General features: G+C 44.6%; 1 protein-coding gene and 1 long non-coding RNA gene across 7 annotated transcripts in view; one reads left to right on the top strand and one right to left on the bottom strand.

The window, feature by feature from the left end:
- The window catches only part of LOC135367445 (uncharacterized), a 12,925-nt gene extending 6,348 nt beyond the window's left edge, over nucleotides 1-6,577 (top strand). Inside the window, exons 1-4 of one of the 3 annotated variants that reach the window (XR_010414463.1) lie at nucleotides 1,799-1,839; nucleotides 5,594-5,777; nucleotides 5,871-6,229; nucleotides 6,311-6,577. This is a non-coding gene — a long non-coding RNA (uncharacterized LOC135367445). Of the gene's footprint in view, nucleotides 1-1,798; nucleotides 1,840-2,541; nucleotides 2,583-5,593; nucleotides 5,778-5,870; nucleotides 6,230-6,310 lie in introns of those variants that run through there. The other 2 variants (XR_010414462.1, XR_010414461.1) reach the window with 2 other exon arrangements.
- LOC135367442 (growth factor receptor-bound protein 14-like) lies at nucleotides 3,385-19,013 on the bottom strand. Of its 4 annotated transcripts, none has more exons than XM_064600728.1 (13): nucleotides 18,727-19,013; nucleotides 15,546-15,610; nucleotides 13,158-13,260; nucleotides 9,943-10,102; nucleotides 9,381-9,505; nucleotides 9,233-9,322; nucleotides 8,408-8,545; nucleotides 8,251-8,355; nucleotides 8,109-8,192; nucleotides 5,018-5,185; nucleotides 4,710-4,946; nucleotides 4,461-4,643; nucleotides 3,385-4,402 (listed from the first exon to the last, which is right to left on the bottom strand). In XM_064600728.1, exons 1-12 carry the CDS (start codon nucleotides 18,847-18,849, stop codon nucleotides 4,488-4,490), a joined length of 1,554 nt encoding a protein of 517 aa, XP_064456798.1. In that variant the 5' UTR covers nucleotides 18,850-19,013; the 3' UTR covers nucleotides 3,385-4,402; nucleotides 4,461-4,487. The 4 variants fall into 4 exon arrangements, with proteins under 4 accessions (XP_064456798.1, XP_064456799.1, XP_064456800.1 ...); XM_064600729.1 differs by lacking the exon at nucleotides 18,727-19,013 and adding an exon at nucleotides 18,495-18,516; XM_064600730.1 differs by lacking the exon at nucleotides 18,727-19,013 and adding an exon at nucleotides 17,700-18,013.

The raw sequence follows: 19,013 nt of genomic DNA, 5'->3' as shown, positions 1-19,013 counted from the left end.
ACGCTTTGATGAACAGGGTGCTTGGGGCTTTGGACGTGGGATGTGCGGACAGCGACAGTTTGGTCCGTAAGGAAATCGTGGAGCCAGCTGAAGAGTCGACCAGATACTCCAAAAGACCCGAGGAGCGCAGAGATGTGCGAGGCAGTATCATAGGCGCGCTTAATGTCCAGGAAGACCGATACAACGATCCGCCGATGAGCACGAGCATGTTGGACTGGTCGAGAACTGGATCCATAGAGCTTCGGTGGCGACGAAATCCAGCCATTTCTTGAGGGAACGCACCTTGTTTTTCGAGCCACCAGTCGAGGCGATACCAATCAGTTTTCCCCTCACAAGGAGAAAGGAGGATAGGGCATTTGGGGGTTTGCCTGCTTTCAGGATGGGAACAACTAATGCCTCCTTCCAGCTTTGCACCCCTGGTTTTACTCTTTGGCGGGTAGCCTAGAAACGCTACGTGTATCGTGCACTGAGAAAGATGAAGCAAACGTAGATCTCACAACGGCCGCTGAAAATTATTGGCCAACAGGGAAGTCGGGGTAAAAGGGCCACAAATATAAATTTCGTTTAGTTGGTGCTAGCTGAGCGGCCCATATAGATGCCCCCCTCTCCACAATGAACATTTCGATGAAAAGGCACTTTTCTAGTGTGGATAACACGCAGTTGATGGCTCCCCAGTGCTGCACTGAACGCGTAATAAACGTGGAAAAGCAGACACCGTACGGAAGTGGGTGATGGTACCAGGGTTGACATTTGGAAACGCAGTACTCTGCCCAAATCCGGGAATCTTTTTGCAAACACGCCAGAGGGTAGTAGAGAGGTCATGGCCGGGAGGCGCCTCTCAGGGCGAAAAGAAGGTTCTATCGTATATTTACATATACTAACGTGTCCAGAAATTATATTTAGAGCGAGCGATAAAAGAAAAGCAAGTGGTAATTTTCTGCTACTTGAGCGATCGTTTCCGCTTGCTTTAAATAAAATTTCTACGTACCCCGTATACTTACACATACATACCGTACATGTGCTGTATATGCTTCCGGTACGGTTATTCAACCAGGAAAAAATGGTCCCACAAGCGCGTTAGTTGTGGATAGCTGATGAAACACGTCATCACAGCCGACGGATGTATGAATGGAGAATGAATGCTACACGCTAGTCACTATATAAGCGTACAACACGCCATTTAATAGTAACATAAAACCTGAAAGCATGATTCGCTGCACTAGTTCGCAAGCGATATCGTTCGCTGGATGCTACTATTTTTCTGCCGTTGGTCAGCCACGCGTTATTACCATTGTCCCCTGCGTCATCCATGTTTATGAACAATAAAAGCCGATTGATTCCCGCCCAACGCTCCGCTTCTGCTCAAGACACGAAGAATAGGATGGGCGAGCGTCAGTTGATTTCATTAATTAGTACGAATACAGAAGGTAACGTTCCATTTTGCTCACTACTTGTTTTGTTTTATAAAACAACGCGGGTACCATTCTTCCAAAGGACGCAGCAGGACCTTGGAGAAGCGCTTCCTAATATTGTCACTTGTTTGTACGACGCGAAATAAAAAAAAAAAAAAAAAAAAAAAAGGGAGAGAGCAAGCACAATACAAAACCACTTTTATGTTCCTCGTTGAATGACTTATATTGTTCATTAACATTAATTAATGCCCATTTTACCAGCGGTGCCAACAAACACTCGGTATCGCGATTAGTAAAAGTACGAGATGTATTTACGTAGTGCTTCCGTGTCGTTAGAAGCAGGCAAAAGCAGAGCAACGGCGTCGCATGACTAGCACGATGGCAATTGATGGCATGAGGCTGGAAATGAAAGGAAGTCACCGGAAAGGTTAGTTAGCTGTAAGACTCGAACCCACATATTCCCGTTGCTCTCATACCCCCAGAGACATCCGAAGGGACAAAGGAACCGCTCTCTCACTCATACACACATTCATTAGAGGAGTTGAGAAAATCCCAGAGTGCTTAGCGTCGCTTTGAACTGTGGGAGTTTACTAATACGAAAGAAACGGGTGGCTTCCAAACTGTTGCGATTTCTCCACTACCGGTCCATTGTCCACGACGTGTCTAGGTCAGGGAAAGCGAAATGTGAAGGATTATTCTTCGTTCCCCCGCTCAGCAAACGCCCAGGATGCAATGCGTGCGCAAAGAGCACCGGCCGTCATCATCTCATCCTGGCTACAGTCGTGACGCTGCCCACATAAGTGAGGCCAACAACGGCAAACCACCAGCTGTCTGGCTAGCTTTTCCAGTACATCTGAAAGACAGAGATGCAACCCGAGGCAGGGAAATAAACAACAGACAACTGCTGCCTCGGGCCAGCTTGTCTGCGCCCTCTCTCTGTTACGTTCGTACCAAAATTTCCGAGCAAACCCAACACGGTCAATTTATAATATTGGTGCCTCCAACGCTTCCAAAAACGGGCCGGTTCAGTCACAGGCTCGGTCATCTCCCGAGTCAAGTCCCCAAAGACTCTTCCACTGCAGGATACTTGAAATGGGAGCTTTTTGGCTCCTCGTTCTTCGCAGTTAACAAATTTCCTGGTAACTGACTGACTTGCATCGATAAGAACAGGTTCGTCCAAGTTCGTGCGGCTTCATATTATTCTTACCTTCGACGAAAGTATCTAAGATACGTATGTTGTCGAGGGCAAGCCTGTGCATGTTCGGTACCAACATGGTCTAATAATATTAGTACTATTATTATTGTTATTAATTCGTTTCTTTACTGCGTCTGCGAGCTGGTCCCGAATAAGTTACACTCACAATAAACACACAAACCCGAGACAACTGTATCAACGTACGTCTGCGTGCGGGTGTTTTCTGTGATGTCAACTCACAAACGAAAACCTCAACTGACGCAATAGCGGTGCCAAGCTTCCTCGGCACGCAGTAAATAAAATGGATTGCTGACCACGTGATTCAGCAACGCATATATATATGCAAAAAAGGCTACCCCATACCCGCGTAGTTCCTCCATGGATCCACACGGCCAGACTTGTAAGGGAAGCCGACAGGGTCTGACGAACCCGGGTACCTCCCAGTCTGACATGGCCAGCACGTGAGCACGTAGTATGCCGGGTGTTTCATCCAAGAACATTCTTTTTGGCCTCGAGACAAGACCAGCGAATGGCGCGCATCAAATTAAACTAGGACGGCCCCTGTACCGTAGCAATTGGCGTATTCCACAAAATATATTCCAGAAATGAAAAAATTGATGGACACTCGACCTTTTTTTATTTTCAAGTAATGAATTCTATCTTGCTCGTTCATCCCCAAGACAGAAGTGAGGTTGAGAAGGGCTTGCCATGGTGCAACAGATCCACTCCAAACCAAAAATGATCCTTCTTTCGGGACATGCTTTCATTGTAACCAGATCATGTGGATATGCAGCTTTATTGCATAGGCTCGCTTCAAACTCATTTTAAACATGATTTCTTATGGAAGATGGATGTACATGCAATATGATGAGAATAAAAACATGTTTTTATGGCATTTTGCCAATGCATATTACTGGTATTTGCATAAACAACAGGACACAAACCTGACATCTTTCATCCACTGACTAGGCTGTAGCAATATCTGTCCAATGCTTCGCGTGTATGTCATTCATAAATGTGTGTCACCTTTATCCGTGTTTCACTGGGAAACTTTATTGCAAAATAAGTAAAGGGCAGCGTGCTTTTGAGGCCATTATCCTGTTCTACATTCACAAAGACCCCGATGAACTAACCAGAGTTTAAATTTCAGTTTCATAAATAGTGCAAAAAGAAAATCCTCCAGAGCCAAATTCCAAGAACTGTTGGATATCCACAGCACGAGATATATCCCGTTATACTAACATGTGTGCCCTCTGCCATCAATCACTGTGCTCTATTTACGAAACATCCACAGACATAGAAACTCAAAATAATCTGTACACTGTCCAAATACTTGACAAAGTGATATGGTCATTTTTCCATGCAGTTTACTCAGAGAGCAAAAACCTCAACTTTGTTCCAGCAAATATTTCGGCGACCTAGAACACTGTCTGTCCACGAAACTTGTGCATGCGGGAATTTGCAGGAAAAAAAAATCCAGTCTTTTCCGCATAATGCAACGAGTAGTCAAAAGTAACGGAACAAAGAGTTTCAAATAGAGATAAAGCTAAAATTGAGTGTTTTCCCAACGTGTTGAGGTTTACTGCCCCCTTTAACGAGGTAGAAAATGACGTGCCAATAAATAAGGGCTATTATGAGGACACGATAGGAACAAAGTTGCACGTGTAAAAGAAAAGTGCTCCACAAAGGTTGCATTGCTGATCACTAGGTGAGTTCCTCAGCTTGAGCAGGAACATTGTTAAGTTAAATAAATTAAACTGAAGATGAAGAGATTCTTTACACAGTGTGGAATGACCTGTTAAAAGGAGAAATGAAGGAGATATTCAACGAAGCATGTACCACAGATTGCTTACCTTCCATTGGGACTAAGGGTACCACAATTAAGCTGTGTCCTTGGCATGGTGAACTAGAAAATGGGTCAACTTGGTGGGGAGGTAGCTCAGGTTGAGCTGGTAAAACTCTACCAGTTGGAGGAGGTCATAGAACTTAGTACGGCCTCCATCCAAGGAGTAACACAATTGGTCCTTTTCCTCCACCTGCAGGCGGGTGGGTGGGTTAGTGGGGTGGGCACTCAGCCATCCTCAGCCCTTTTCAAAACTTACTGCAATAACCTGGACGTGGTGTACTTTCCCCCGATAAGCGTAGCAGAGGACAAAATTGCCAGGTTTGCTGAAGCTGTGACGTACCAAGAAGACACCGTCTACGGTGCCGTGTCGTAGAAGCAACTGGGTGGCCTCGTCACGGGACATTCCGCTATAGAACCACGGTTGAGTGTGCTCTATCCCAAATTCTCCGGGACTGGGAGATACGTGGCCTGAACGGCAGCAGGGAAGTTTCCGCTGAAATCATTTGTATTTGTATTGCATCATTTGTATTTGATCGTATCTTCCTATTGTATCTTCCTACTCACCTTCCAGCTGTGAGCTTCTGCAGCTGCAATAGCTTGAGCCTCTTGTGGGTCATCTATGACTCTTCCTTTACTCCCAGTAAAGTCCATGGCAACCCAGGGTGAAGCTGTCTCACTCGTTGTGTATCTTGACTTGGCCTCTTTATAGTTCTCACGCAGCTTCTTGCCAAACTGTCAAATTATCAAATCATCTTTTGGCTCATTTCCTTTCAACGAGCAGCACCTTGAGGCTGTTTGTACGGTAGATACTTGCTGGGCTCCACTGTCTCAACACTAGGCTAGCAAATCAAATGCACTTCTTTTTATCCATCCCATATTCCATAGAATACACTATGTCTTCGTAACAGTAGTCATGAACGGGAAAATCTCAGCCAGAGTTGGCTTGAATTGCAATTGCATTTCGTAATGATTGATGATTAGAGAAGGCCCACAGAGCCAGCTTTATGAGCAAATCTTTGCTTTCCACCAAGTACTGGAAACATAGTTTTTTTCGAGTCATTAAAAAACGCGCATTGACACACTGTCACACAGCAACAAAAAGTACTAAGGCCAGTTTTTTTTTTCCCCTTTTGTCCACAGTCATCGCCCCACTGCCAAGCACAGAGAGAAAGGTCGTGCAGATGGAAACACGGGAACAACCAAGAATCCTTGTTCACGTGCTCGGCCACGAGGAAAGCTGTTACTGGCCCAAGTGTGTGGCGGAGTTTGTCATGGACAGCAGAAAAACCTTTTCAGAGTGAGGACGGAAATGATTCAAATTGAGGCAAGTGACTTTAAAGCTAGCAGAAGCTGCCATAGGTCATCAGCCTACGCAAAAGTTCAGATACTCATTTTCTTCGATATGCCATTCAACCAGACTGTTGAGAAGAAGGGCGACCATCAAATAACAACTGGGAACAAGAAATCACAGTGATGCTGGCGTGTAAAGGTGGCCGAAGGATGTCAAGAGCATTGGGTGAAGACAGTATGGCGCTCTCCTATGCAGTCAAACCACGTTCATTCTCAATTTTAAGGACCACGTGCGGCGTGTTTACAACTAGCTCAGACAATGTGGCGCTAACAGCAACGGGACGTTTCAAGCAGGCATCACCATCAACTGCGGTCCAGTGGGTCCCAGAGAAAATGGTTGCTGCATCTCGAACTCGCTCGATGGACTCGAGGACGACAAACTCAAAATACAAACACTGACAGCTCTTGCTCTAGTCCGCACTACAGGTGAGTGACCTAAACAACATCCCCGCCTTAGAATCCAATAAATATGGAATTCCTTTATGTTGATACTTGTCCAACTAATAGGGGCATCACACACACAAGTTTCCTGGAAAGCTTCAATCAACCAGAGAGCATGGGTTTGACAGTCACACTATGACTTTGGAAGGAGAACCATTTAATGAGGAATTCACCGGTACAGCTTCCTCAAACTTGCTTATAGGCACATTATGTAGCGAGCAATTTCAAGATGGACACGAAAAACCCTGGAAAACACGTGCCAACTGTTAATCCCGCAGAAAGGCCCTGGAATCGCAAAATTAAATAACTTTGCAAGCGACTGAATAAAAATATGTTTACAGTATCGTCGAAGGGATGAGACAACACATCAAAATGTTCCACTGACTAGATCGTGAAAACCTATTAGCTGGAACAAGGCCAAGTCTCAACCTAATCAGTGTGTTAGTCAATAGCATTATCTGAAAGAGAATGCAACTTGTTTAATGCCTTTCAAGAGTGACAATGGATGAAGGAGTACGATAAAAACCCTCATTTTTACTAAATTCTTAGTTCGTAGCAAGTTGTTATACCAACAAGCCCACAAACCGACGTTACTCTGAAACTTGATCCTGTTTTTAAAATTTCGCATTTTACAAGTTTGCTCCTTCTCCTCATACAGAAGGAAATGCTTCCTGCAAATGCATTTTAAATTTATATATAAATTTAATTTGGTATTTCAACTTCATTACCAAATGCGAATCCAATGGCATTTTATGCGACATATAGAATGGCTGTGTGGTCAGATACTGGCACTACTGAACTTGGAGCATGGAAGCATCTCTTTTACAGCACAATATGAACATACTAGCTTCGGGGTCATAAAAAATATGGCAGAATTAACGCAAATCTTCGGTGACATTTCACCAGAGACAGTACGGTTGTGTGTGCAGGGAGGAAAGAATCTGCGCTGTGGATGGATGGATTACAGCACCACAAACAGCGCTGGAAAGACTCTGCACACATTATGCGTCCATTCACGTTGTTTCCCTTTCAGCTTCATGATCGTCGTTTCTACAAATGCAATTCCGTAATTTGCTCAGTTAAGGCATCTTTTTTTGTCACCGTAAAAATTGTGACAGGTGGTTGGACAATACAGCACAGGGTACAATGTTCCAAAACAGTTCCAGACTCAATGAAGAACGTGACATATAGACGGAAGTGTGCGCAATGTGCAGCTCACAAAGCATACAAAGTGATTGCTTTCAGAAATGTTGGTGCAGATGGCATGCTCTATCTATTTACTTATTTTCCAGTCAGCCCATGATGCATACAGCAGCTGCTTCGTGGTGTGGCTCAAGATAACTACCATTATGCCTCAGGCTTTGCACGATTGTGTGTCACACCCATACAGCTGTCTCCCAAATATATCAAAGGGAATAATCGTATTCCTTAAGTATCAGGAGCACAGAAAAGACACGAGAAAGAGGAACCAAGCTCAACTCGTTGCACAATTCAGTGAGCAATGTAGCTAGTCTATTTTGCTTTCTAGCCAAGGCGAGACGGTAGCCAGAGCCCGCGGACGCAACTGACATTACAACATCAGACTGTGGTGCCCTCTGAGAGGCTCAGTCGGGAATGTTGTACTGGGTGCTTCAGACAACCTTCGAGCGGACTCCAGAATCTCCCTTTCATACCTCCATTTTACAACTACCTCCGTAATATTTCTTAGGAGAAGTGTCCAGAAAAAATTTACGGTGGCAATCTCGCCCTTTCATGGGGCGCGCACAAAACGAAACTTTAGCCGCTTGGGTTGCCTGAACAATTACTGTCCGTTTTCCGCCACTGACTTTAACCTGAACCAGTTCCAATTAATGGGATGTCTCACCTTGGCGAGTCGCAGAGCAATGATCCAGCATTGCCTCTGCTGTTCGCTGTCGCTGCAGAACCACATGAGATCGTTATTTCCCGTCTGAAACGTATCATTGAGCGTTTTTTGAACCTATGTCAATTTGGTGAAAGAATCTTACCCTGAGGCAGAACTGGTACTTGGTTGGTCCACTGGCGTTCTTACCCAACGGTGTGTAAATGTTCCACTGCGCCAGATCCAATATGTGTTTCAGCTGCCAAACTTCCTGAAATTATCATAGATGGATTAACCAAACCCAAATAAATATGTCGACTCACCTTCAAGCCAGAGGTAGAGACAGAAATATCTGAATTCTCCACGTGAAAATAGGACCTCTTCCAGGATTGTTTTCCAGACTCCTGACACCACAGCTGGCTATGCACAACCGGACACTTGTCACCTTGGTTTAGGAGGTTCTGAAACAAAACTCATTAGATTGACACACATCAATGTGCTCTTCTCTCAGGGATGGAAGTATACATTTCAAAGTATTTTGTCCTAAAACTTGAACCTTTTTGGCAAGTATTGGTTGGAACCACTTAGATCTAAGATATTTCATCCTTCTATTGTAGAACACACACTATTCTTGGATGCCATCGATGCTTTTTTCTCTCAAATCTGCTTTGGTCAAGACGCTGGAATGACTGGATAAAAGTATGCTTTACATGACCCACATCAGGTGCAGAAAACATTTGTCACATGCTCAGTTTTCCTGTCCATTCCATTCCCCCTGGAACAACAATCCAAGTTCTATATCCTTATAGTGAGGACAAAAGTCTGCTGGTCTACTAGACTATAGCGACCATGTCATAATCGGAAAACGCCCGTCCACATGATCCGCTACGGGCGCTACTCATCGGCCCGCAATTTTGAATGCGCAGAAGCGGAACGCACGATACCATAGCAAACGACAGTTCCTATGACAACATGTAGAATGATGATGTTGATCAGATGTACATATAGGTCTAAACACATCTAATTCACCGTGCAGAATATTCAAACATCAGAGAGTCGTGTCTCCAAAGTGTCCAGTTACTTTTGCCCTATTACTAGAATCCCAAGTAGAGAGAGTGTTGCGCAACATGCCAGGAAGGAATGTTCACCTGGAGCGTAACCAACTTTGCAAGATCCGTAGACTCTGCCAGGCAGTCTAGCTGAGATCCAAAGTCCACCATATCGAGGGAGAAAAATTGCTGCACAATGGAAACATGTGAGACACGAGAGATGACACCAGAAAAGAGGCTCACTTACAAGTGGTGAGTCAAAGAACTCATATTTCCTGAAGTCTTGTCGAAAGATAAACTTGTTTTTCGACTGTTCCTTCCCCCAAGATGCATACACCTGCAGGACTTCTTCGTGGTCTTCGAGACTACGTTCTGTGGAGACAATAGGAGGTTGTGCCTATTCTATTCAAATGGGGAAACAGATCCAATTAAAAAATACAATATCTCTGCTTCAAATATTGGTGTCAATTTATCCTTACAATTAACCCTTAATTAAACGATCCTCGCCTTCTTCATCGCAATATCAATTCAATCGAAATTAGTATCCAACCTACCCTAAGATTAAGCTTGGAAAAAAGCTCCTTTACAAGCACTGTACAGTCACTAGCGGTTTATAAAGATTAGAATGCGCAACATGGGATATCAAGTACAGCAACGCCTAGGACGTAGCTAAGTTGGAGGAACATATGGGCGACGCGCTGTCTGGCGCGCGACGGTCAACCCGGGAGCAAGCTCTCCATCAATATATGCCCAATCAGCTGCTCTGCTCTCTGACGCAGACAATGCTGGGAAACGGAGAGTATACCCACCAATATTGAGGTCCGCTATTCGTTCGACGATGGTCCAGGTAGGGGATCGGGCAACATTCAATTTAAGCGTAAGCAGATGACAGAGATCTATGCAGCGAAGGTTTTCCTCCACCACGACTTGCTGAGTGCCGCCGGTTGGCAGGTGGAAGGTGAGCGCCGCCTGGTGAGAAGCGACACAGATATTTCGCCGCTGTTGCCGAGGAGCAGTAAATGCACAAATAACTCAATTCTTTTGTTCCGCGGCATGGAGGAAACCTTTTCAATGCCATTTTATTCTTTCCTTCCGTGTCACGCGACCAGTTGTCATTTTTTGTGTGGACATGTGCTCGTAGTTTTATGCACGCAGTACTGCAATGCATACGGGAATGTATTGTGCCTGCTGGACAACCATTGAATTTGAACGAACCTTCAGGAATCTTCTTCTCATCTTATTTGGAATGTTTCAGACTGGCGTCAGATGGCGAATGAAATGTTACTCAGTAAACTGACATTTGTAGCTTTGCGGTTGACACATGTCAGACGAGCATTAACTGCAGGCCAAACAATCATTTCGCATACCACAAGAGAAAACGTTATTCAGAGCACCGTTCAATCCTTCACCTCCATCGCAGCAGGCTGGAGATAGCGCGCTTCACGGTGCCGATCAACAACCTTATCACACTTCCTTGTGAATACGAGCAAATCATAGTTACAATATACCAGAGACATAAAACAGTGAATAAATCCAAGTGAACGTAGAGCGGAAGCGCTTGCTACAGACTAGAGCACTGCACTGGCCTAATTGTTCTTGAGGCCCCGGAGGATACACCTTTGGGTCTCGAGAACATATAGAGCAGAGCCGGGCGAGGACCGGGCCTGAGCATGGAAACAATGCGGGCCGCAGTCTATAGCACTGCTGGACTACCCAGCACGGTAACTGGTCCCTTTTCTTTTATTGATGAAATTGAAGGAACGGAATGAGGTTGCCAAGCCATCCCAGGAGTGGGAATTGACCTTTTCATTCCAAGGAATAGAAAGGAATGGAATTGGAATGGAATGTGTATAATCAGTGCTTATAATGAGTGTAGTAAATGTGTAGTGCAATAGTAGTGCAACAAACATTTTCCCAGGTGCTGTTCTCATAACTGAGTAATTTTTATTGTTACTGTGTGGTGTTAGGCCTCATTTATTAAGGGAATTTGGAAATTACTAAAGTAGCAGAATACACTAAATATTTGCTCAGCATTGTCCACCATGCTGATGGGAAAGGCCCGCCCGATCACTAATGTGAAATTCTTTCACATGTCGGATCACGCGTTCAACACGCACTCTTGTACTTTGAACACTGCTCTTGGATATTTGGGCTTCTCCTCTCACCCTAAATGGTGGACTGTACACTTGAATTCCTTGGGGGAGACACGGAACACTGAAGCCCTTATCTACCATTATGGCGTCACCAACTTGGAGGCGACCTAACAATCCACTACTCTGCACTACGTCCACATCAGATACGGACCCATCCCAAAGCTCAAGTAACCGTCTGCTTTATATCTGTCGTAATGTTTATAATGCGAAAAAGTTTGTCACTGTCCATTTAGTGAGGATGGCCCCTCGATTCTGACTTGAGTCGCATTGACTACTACCGTATTTTCACGCGTATTAGCCACACCGCAGATAAGCCGCACTCGCAGATAAGCTGCGGGTAATACGACGTGACTGCTTTGTGCGCTAAACCAGTGATGCACATATAAAATCAATAGAGACGCTCAACGCTCGTCGACGCCGTACTCCCTGCCAGCTGCCCTGTTCCCGTACTGGTCCGCGAAGTCGACGACTTTTAGTTTGAAGCCGCTGTCATAGCTGTGCCTTCGCGTTAGAGCCATGGCTCACCCCTAACTGCCGTGCCCGTGTCCACGAATGCTGCTGCTCTGGTCAAATGAGAACTGATGCTTAGCTGACCACGTCTGTCTGCCGACAGAGGAGACCGTAGGGAAGGCCATAAACCCTGTCCACATTCCGGTGTCGGCATGATGTATAACAAAGGAGGTCAGTTCTAGTGTTCTACTAAGATCGGATTGTGCCCTTGTTGCGTGTTTTTCGTGGATGGACGAGTTAATGGTGTTCCAGGAGACACGAATCACTGTCACCCTTTTTGTTAAAGCTGCGTGGGGGAATGTATTCGGAAGGTCAGTCCACTCGAATGTGGACCCGCCCCTGTTCGGTATTGTTCGTGCACTGGCAGGGCGGTCCTGTTCGGAAAAACATGAGGCACTGTCGGCCCTTTCGTTTAATCCGAGGTATGGGGAAAGTACCAGGGAATTGTCACCAGATAAGCCGCATCTGCGGATAAACCGCAGAGCGTCAGCGAAAAAAATAAAAATAAAAAATCGCGCATAAGCCGCGGCTAATATGCGTGAAAATACGGTAATCCTGTGTTGGGAAGCTCGCGCTTTGGGCAAATTTTTTTTTTTTCTGGACAGTTGGAAATGCTGTCATGTCTGTCTTTTCACAGCCCCAACCCACATTTTTGCTGATATAACATATCACGTGGAAACATAAAGAAAAAAAAACTAACTTGTTGCTCCGCACATAATAATTCGTACAGCCACAAGAGACGCACAGGCATGGCTTGCACCTGTTTTCCTGCCGGTTGGAAACCCGGCGGGAAGCACGAGGGAAATAGCCAGCTGTAGGACTCGAACACACATCTTCTGGATTACCAGTCCAGGGCTCTACTAATTGTATGTAATTGTCCCTTCTATGTTGTTCCAGCCTCAGTTCTCTCATGTTGAGGGGGACGTGTTTATTTCGACAATGGCGGCCAGTTAGCACCGAGATATCAATACACGTCACCTATAATTAAACACTCGCACCATTAGACCACCAAGAAGCTGCCTAACTTCCTCCATGGGTGTATTGTGTCTGTCCACTAAACCTAGTGTTCCGCTTTTCGAGGTCACTGGTTGATAAACAGTTGCCAAATCAGTATTATTACAGGCTCTCCAAAATTCGTCCCTATTTACTGGGTGCAACCATGTTTGGGAAACTGGATTGGTTTGGATTGAAACGGATACCCCTAGCAATGTATCGAAACAGTGTTCCGTATACAAGGTAGAGGCATATATAATTCCCGAATGCTTGCCTGATCCGTGACGCAACACAAAGCAAAATTTGCTCAAATGAACAAACACTTGCAGCACAATGGACGGCCAATATTTTCTGTCTATTGGACGTACCTGAGGTGGCCCTCCATCGTCATCATCCATGCAAAATGGTAGTGCATAGCTTGAACCACCCAACAGGAGACAGGAGGAATCATCAATGCTCGCCTTGTTGCACCTGTGGAAAAAGTGATCATCATCCCTGTTGTGCACCTCTCTTTCAAATCATTGTTCCTTGAGTTTCTGTAATTGATTCCTCACTCACACCTTTAAATATGTATGCAAAAATTATGCAAATGTAACAGGAATGCTGCTCATTAAGAGCCATTTTTGGAACCTGGAAATATGCATTTTGGAAGACTCAAACATTGCTGAGTGCTTCTGGATACCATAAGACTTGGATCCTTATTGTGAAGGGGCTCATTATTTCATTCCTCGCATCATCTCACAATAAAGTAGTTGTTTCTGAGTACTTTGGTAGCAGTACTACTAACATGGACACAGACTTCCCTCGCAGGTTGACATGTTTCATGCTCACACCGTTATCCGCGGCAGGACTCCATTTGACCACTGCTTGGCATTGGCTGATGCACATCAAGGTCTGACCAATATACTAACTGACCCTACTATTTTTCCAGAGCTACCACCCCAAGATAGTGAAGGAAAGTATGGTTGTGACCACATGTGCTTTGAAAGTCTTTCTCATCAACTTCTAAGGCTCTCTTTAGCCAAATATATTTAACTTTTTCCCTGATGCTCTCAGCAGTGAAAAAGTTGTGAGCATTCTGTACTTGAACGCTGACCGCATCAAAAAGGTTGCGACGCTCCATGTAAACTGTCCGAGCTAATTCCTAACGCAAGGCGAGAGCTGCACAGTAAATCACCACAAAATGTTTCTCGTGTCATTAATTTTCTCAAAGTGCATCAAAAATCATTTGGTCTTTGAAGAAGTAGTGAGCGTGCGGACAACAATGTATGTTATCAGTAGAGGCAGTTTAGACGATGTCACGTGCGTTTAGTTGCTAGTAAACACTGTCCGCGTTGGTCACCAACCAACACACCTACATCTCCTCATACTACTAAGACTTGCTTTGGCTTGGCGTCAAGTCCACGCACAAAATATTTTCGCTTAGCCACGATGATCGATCACATAGCCATCCTTACGTGCACATTGGGACGGTAACCAGCTACGATCGTCAAACACAAAGCTTTCTTTCTGGACCTACATCATAAACTAAGTTAGAGAATTATTTCGCAACAAATGAGGCTTCACTAGACACAACTGCTCTGCACCTCGGTTCTCATCAAACAAGTAGCTCAAGGTAAAATCCGGAAGCAAAATCGTGTCGTAAAGCTTGCAGCAAAATCGCAAGTAGTTGGCGCCTGCAGTAACATAACTACTGTAGTTTAGTAGTAGTTTAACTAGTAGTTGCCACTACATTTCTGCAAGTAGTTGATAACTACTTTTTAACTACAATCAGGTAGTTTAACTAGTAGTTAACTACTGGCCATCACTGCAATCCACATAGGTGTCCCTATAACTTTGCACCAGTTGAAATTTGTGAGATCACGAGTGGGACGCACTCTATATGAAAACCTCTTGAAGCTACTTTACGTGTGACAATCAAACATAGCAATTCCACTATGCTCTCGTCAACATCTTTTTCTATGTATGCCAATTATCTTGGCTCTTCAGTGTTCTTCTTTCAGCCTCTACAATTCAGGAAAGGTTCAAAGATATTTAATGTTCTTTTGAAGGACACAGCTTGACATTCATGTCCAATGAAAACTACTGAGGGATGTTTTCCCCTCCCTCTCCCCTGGCTGACCACACCTTCTCCCTACATACAAGGGAGAGAAGTATCAGTTTCCGTAAATAGATGAGAAGACGTTGATGTGTTTCTCATGTTTTTTTGCTGAGTCACGAATGCAGGTCATATCTACAACGTTGCTCTATTTTTCTTTTTCTTTTTGCACCGATTGTTGCGAGAGACAAGAACACTGTTGCACGAAGGTGCTCTTCTTTTTGAAATTTTCACTGGGAATGTTATTTGCATAGATGGGATGCTATTTTATTTTGCAGCTATCTCTTATCTGTTGGTACTGGTGGCACCTAGACAAAACCTAAATTCCTCTTATCAAGTATTTCTCATCAATGTCAATTGACCAATTCCTAGACAATTCTCGATAGTGACGGTGTAAGCATGTCGAACAACGTGGGTGTTTACTTTCAATGCTGATATCGTGCCTAAGGTGTTTGTTGGTGTATTTTTTTATTCCACCACCAAGTATGGCCACAGATCCAATCTTTACAACTATTTCTGGCCTCGTCTGACACATGTTCGCAGTTGGGTCAACTTTTTTGTCAACCGGCCTCTCTGTCAAATTTACGTTCCAATATCAAAGTCCGGGAGCATTATGATGAAACATTTGACAAGAATTGACATATTCCATAAGTCTTACATGTTGTTGGTCATATGGAGAACGGAGAACTGCAGGCAGTTCATGCTCCAAGAGCTGTCCAGATCCTGCAAGAAATAAAAATTCTCAGTTAGATAGGGCCAATTAAACCTGATCCAGAAAAGCACAGAGGGAACCATTTGTACGTATACAAAGTACCATTATAAATTTCAAAGAAACATCCAAGAACCCGCACATGGATGACCGTCCTTTTCTTCTTTTAATTGTCCAAATAGAAGGGTGCCATCCACAAAAAACCTCCGGATGAGCCCCATTATATCAACCACATCTTCTAGCACAACTTGTCATACCATCCAGAGTCTCCATGAAACACCCAATACAAGAAATAACTGTTTCAAATACAGCCTTTCTGACACAAATAGTGAATTCTCAGTTATGACATCAGTTGGGCGATCGCCCCACCCCAAAAAGAAGACTCCTCTCCACGAGCTTCATAGATGAGGAGCATTTTGGTAAAAGTGTCTCGTATGCTCCCACCCACAAAAGAAAGCCATTGGTCTTCTCGGAAGAGTAACAATAGCCACACTGTGTTCATGTCCACCATTGTTATCAATAGATAAATATGCACTAAAACTGACAAAATATGCGTGCAACTGTGCATCTTCCAAATATGCAGTAGAAATCCTCAATATACGCCATGTGTTTCACTGCTCTTGATACAAAAGCAATGCACCAAATGCCTATTTAAAAAGCATTCTACGAGGGATAAAAGGGGAGCTAAAAATAAAGCCCATGTTGGCAATGCCGGCCCAATATTGGACCAATCTTGGGCAAGTATTTCCAATATTTGTCCAATATTGGGCAAAGATGTTGCGCTGCTTGGTTCCAAAACAAAGAATACTTGAGCCACAGATATAAATCATGGACTTGAAGGCATGATTGATAGCTGGTGAACAAAGTCCATGACTAAACGAGCCTGACCAGGTGACATGTCAAGTCCAATGTGCTTTTGCCAATTTACTCCAAATGAGGTTGTGTTGGTATCCATCGCTATATTCTTCCGCAAAGTGGAAAGGATTTTTCAATAGGAGGCGCGCGTGTCTCACGTGTCTATCAGCTAGGTACTTGCGCGTTCTTTCAATACCATTACTTTGTCATTATCGGTGATGATGATGCGAGTGTTTCCAAATGAGAGAATCATTTCTTCTTGGATAAATTGTAGTATGTGTTCTGTAGATTTGTCAGATACTGGTGTCCTTGTTAAGTCAATCGCAGTGTTGACAGGTCCAACGTGATGGAATGGAACTTTCAGTGGGTATCTGAGATGAAGGTTTCATGTTTGAACACCGATGAGAGTGTTATATCACATCCTTTGGCCCGTAAACCAGGAAAAAGGGCGGGTGTCTCGAAATAAGGTGTTGGAACAGAACACTGTACGGTAAAACATGGAGCCACTTGTCTTTCCTCTAGGATGTCTCCATATTTGCCCTCTTGACCAGTCCATTCCCAGTTGTTTGAGAATTACGCATGCCTTTATATTCTAAGTACTTTTCCGTCGACTTAGCCATCATCTGAGTGCCACTTATGAGCACTGCAGGGCACCCATGCTTTAGAATGATGCGTCGTTCGATCAACTTTTCAACGGCCCTTGCTTCGACGGTGGAATCTGGCTTTGTTTCAACAAACTTGGTCGGGTAATCGATAGCCACGATGGCGTATTTACGTCGACAAGCAGCTTGCCGGGGACCACCGATGTAAAGCCCAACCTATCAAAGTCCACAGGCTCAAGTAATCCAAATCCTTCGTCTCTCTCGGGTTCGTTCAAACGTGCGTCGCCATGTCAGAGTCGTATAAAACTATACTGAGACAAGGAAAACTTGCCCCCGTTCCCGCTAAAAACGAATGTCCCCTCCTCTTCCTTCCAAAACCCTACAAAGTGTATGTGCTTTTATAAAATATGGATCACATATTTCTTTGAACGAGTAAGAGCCGGACCACGAAAGTCCTTTTACAAAACAATACGTCTTATGTCGTGGACGAGGAGAGATTCATCTGTTGTGGTGAGAGTTCGAAACAAGTTCGCGACATCCACAGTTTTATGATCTAGGAACGTACGATCTCTGTGGAAACAGACAGCTGGCCGTTGAACTACACGCGAACAACAACAAGAGAGGAGGAAACGACGTCACCACTTACGTCACACTGCGATTGAACAAATGTTTTCTCAAATGGAAGCCATTTGTTCGGTTCCAAATTCCTCGGTCGATCACTCTGAAAGGAGGTCGTCTGAAAACCTCAGCTAGGTTTTCCTACAGATAGTGACTGTAGGTTTTCCCACTCCGTTGGCACCCAAACCAGGCTATTCAGGAGGGGACAGCTAATACATGGGCGTATGTAGACGACCTTATTCCCCCCAGCTAAGCCTAACTCTCTGATGTCATTCAATTTTTGAGTCTCCAACGTTTTCCTCTCTTTTAGTGGAGCCGCTGGTTATCAGATAGCGAAATCGATGGTAAAAAAGAAAAAAGAAGCAGAAATACACGTTTCAGAGCTACGCAGTCCAGACGGTGACTCCTTAAGAAAAGTACGCAAATTGACTACTACTGAGCCCTGTCTTGTGCTGAACAAAGGCATCATTAGACTTGACAAAGTCTCAAAGTGCACGTTCGTTCCGGCTGCTAAACGAAAATGGACGTATAGAGACGGCGCTTAAAAGCTGAGAGGAAAACATTGTTTACAGGTGCCTGGAAAGTACAAAAACATGTCCAGACACCTTGAGACCTTGTCTGTGTTGTCATTTCTGTCCCCCCCGTCTCGGGTTTTTAAGTTATGGAAAAACATCCTGCAGCAAATGAACATAGCAATGAACCTATGAACATAGCAAGAGGAGGCAAGCTAGCTGGTGTTGAACTGATGTTAACATTGCCTCGAGTTTGAGGGTCTCCCGTGTTTCCCCCTCAAACTCAAGGCAATGTTAACATCAAATGTTACCTGTCAGCGTAACGAACATCCTGCATGAGAACCGCGAACTTCCGGGATATCTCCGACGACAGAAAAGAGGGAGGAGGAGGAGGACGTAAACAAGCTAACGGTCGATAACACATATTTCATGGCCCTGGTTTTTGGAGCCAGACAAGTTCGCTTCCGAACAAATAGCAGTTGTAAGAAAGGTTACAATCGCTGCGTTTCCAGAGATCAGCAAAGCAAAAGAGTAGAAATGTACCCTGGTTGGAAGGTTGTCAGCCGACTTGTTGGCGGCGTTGAGCGAGTCCTTCAAGCCCTTTGTGGACGCATAGCCGTAGATAACTTCCTTGGGCGGGGACGAGGATCGACCGAGTACCTCCATGTACCCGCCACATCCGTGGCGTTCAACACAACGCTATCACAAAACTCCTGTTTGCGTCAACGCGGCACAAAACGGACACACCAGAGAAGAGTACGCTGGCCTCGACGCTTTCTGTTTCAAGTTCTCGCCGCCAGGGGTTTGTTTACGTCTCGATGAAAAAGCAC

This window comes from Ornithodoros turicata, chromosome 8 (genome assembly GCF_037126465.1).
Source record: "Ornithodoros turicata isolate Travis chromosome 8, ASM3712646v1, whole genome shotgun sequence".
Lineage (NCBI taxonomy): Eukaryota > Metazoa > Arthropoda > Arachnida > Ixodida > Argasidae > Ornithodoros > Ornithodoros turicata.
Note: the sequence above shows the minus strand (reverse complement) of the source record. Positions and strands in the feature narration are given on the sequence as shown.

What these genes read in the sequence shown, in the direction of transcription:
- LOC135367442 (XM_064600728.1), bottom strand. Translation starts at nt 18,849, where the DNA reads ATGGAGGTACTCGGTCGATCCTCGTCCCCGCCCAAGGAAGTTATCTAC. An exon ending in CTCCATATGACCAACAACAT is followed by an intron (nt 13,261 to 15,545) that starts GTAAGACTTATG and finishes CTTTTTCCACAG; the next exon opens with GTGCAACAAGGCGAGCATTG. An exon ending in CAAAGTTGGTTACGCTCCAG is followed by an intron (nt 8,546 to 9,232) that starts GTGAACATTCCT and finishes GTTTTGTTTCAG; the next exon opens with AACCTCCTAAACCAAGGTGA.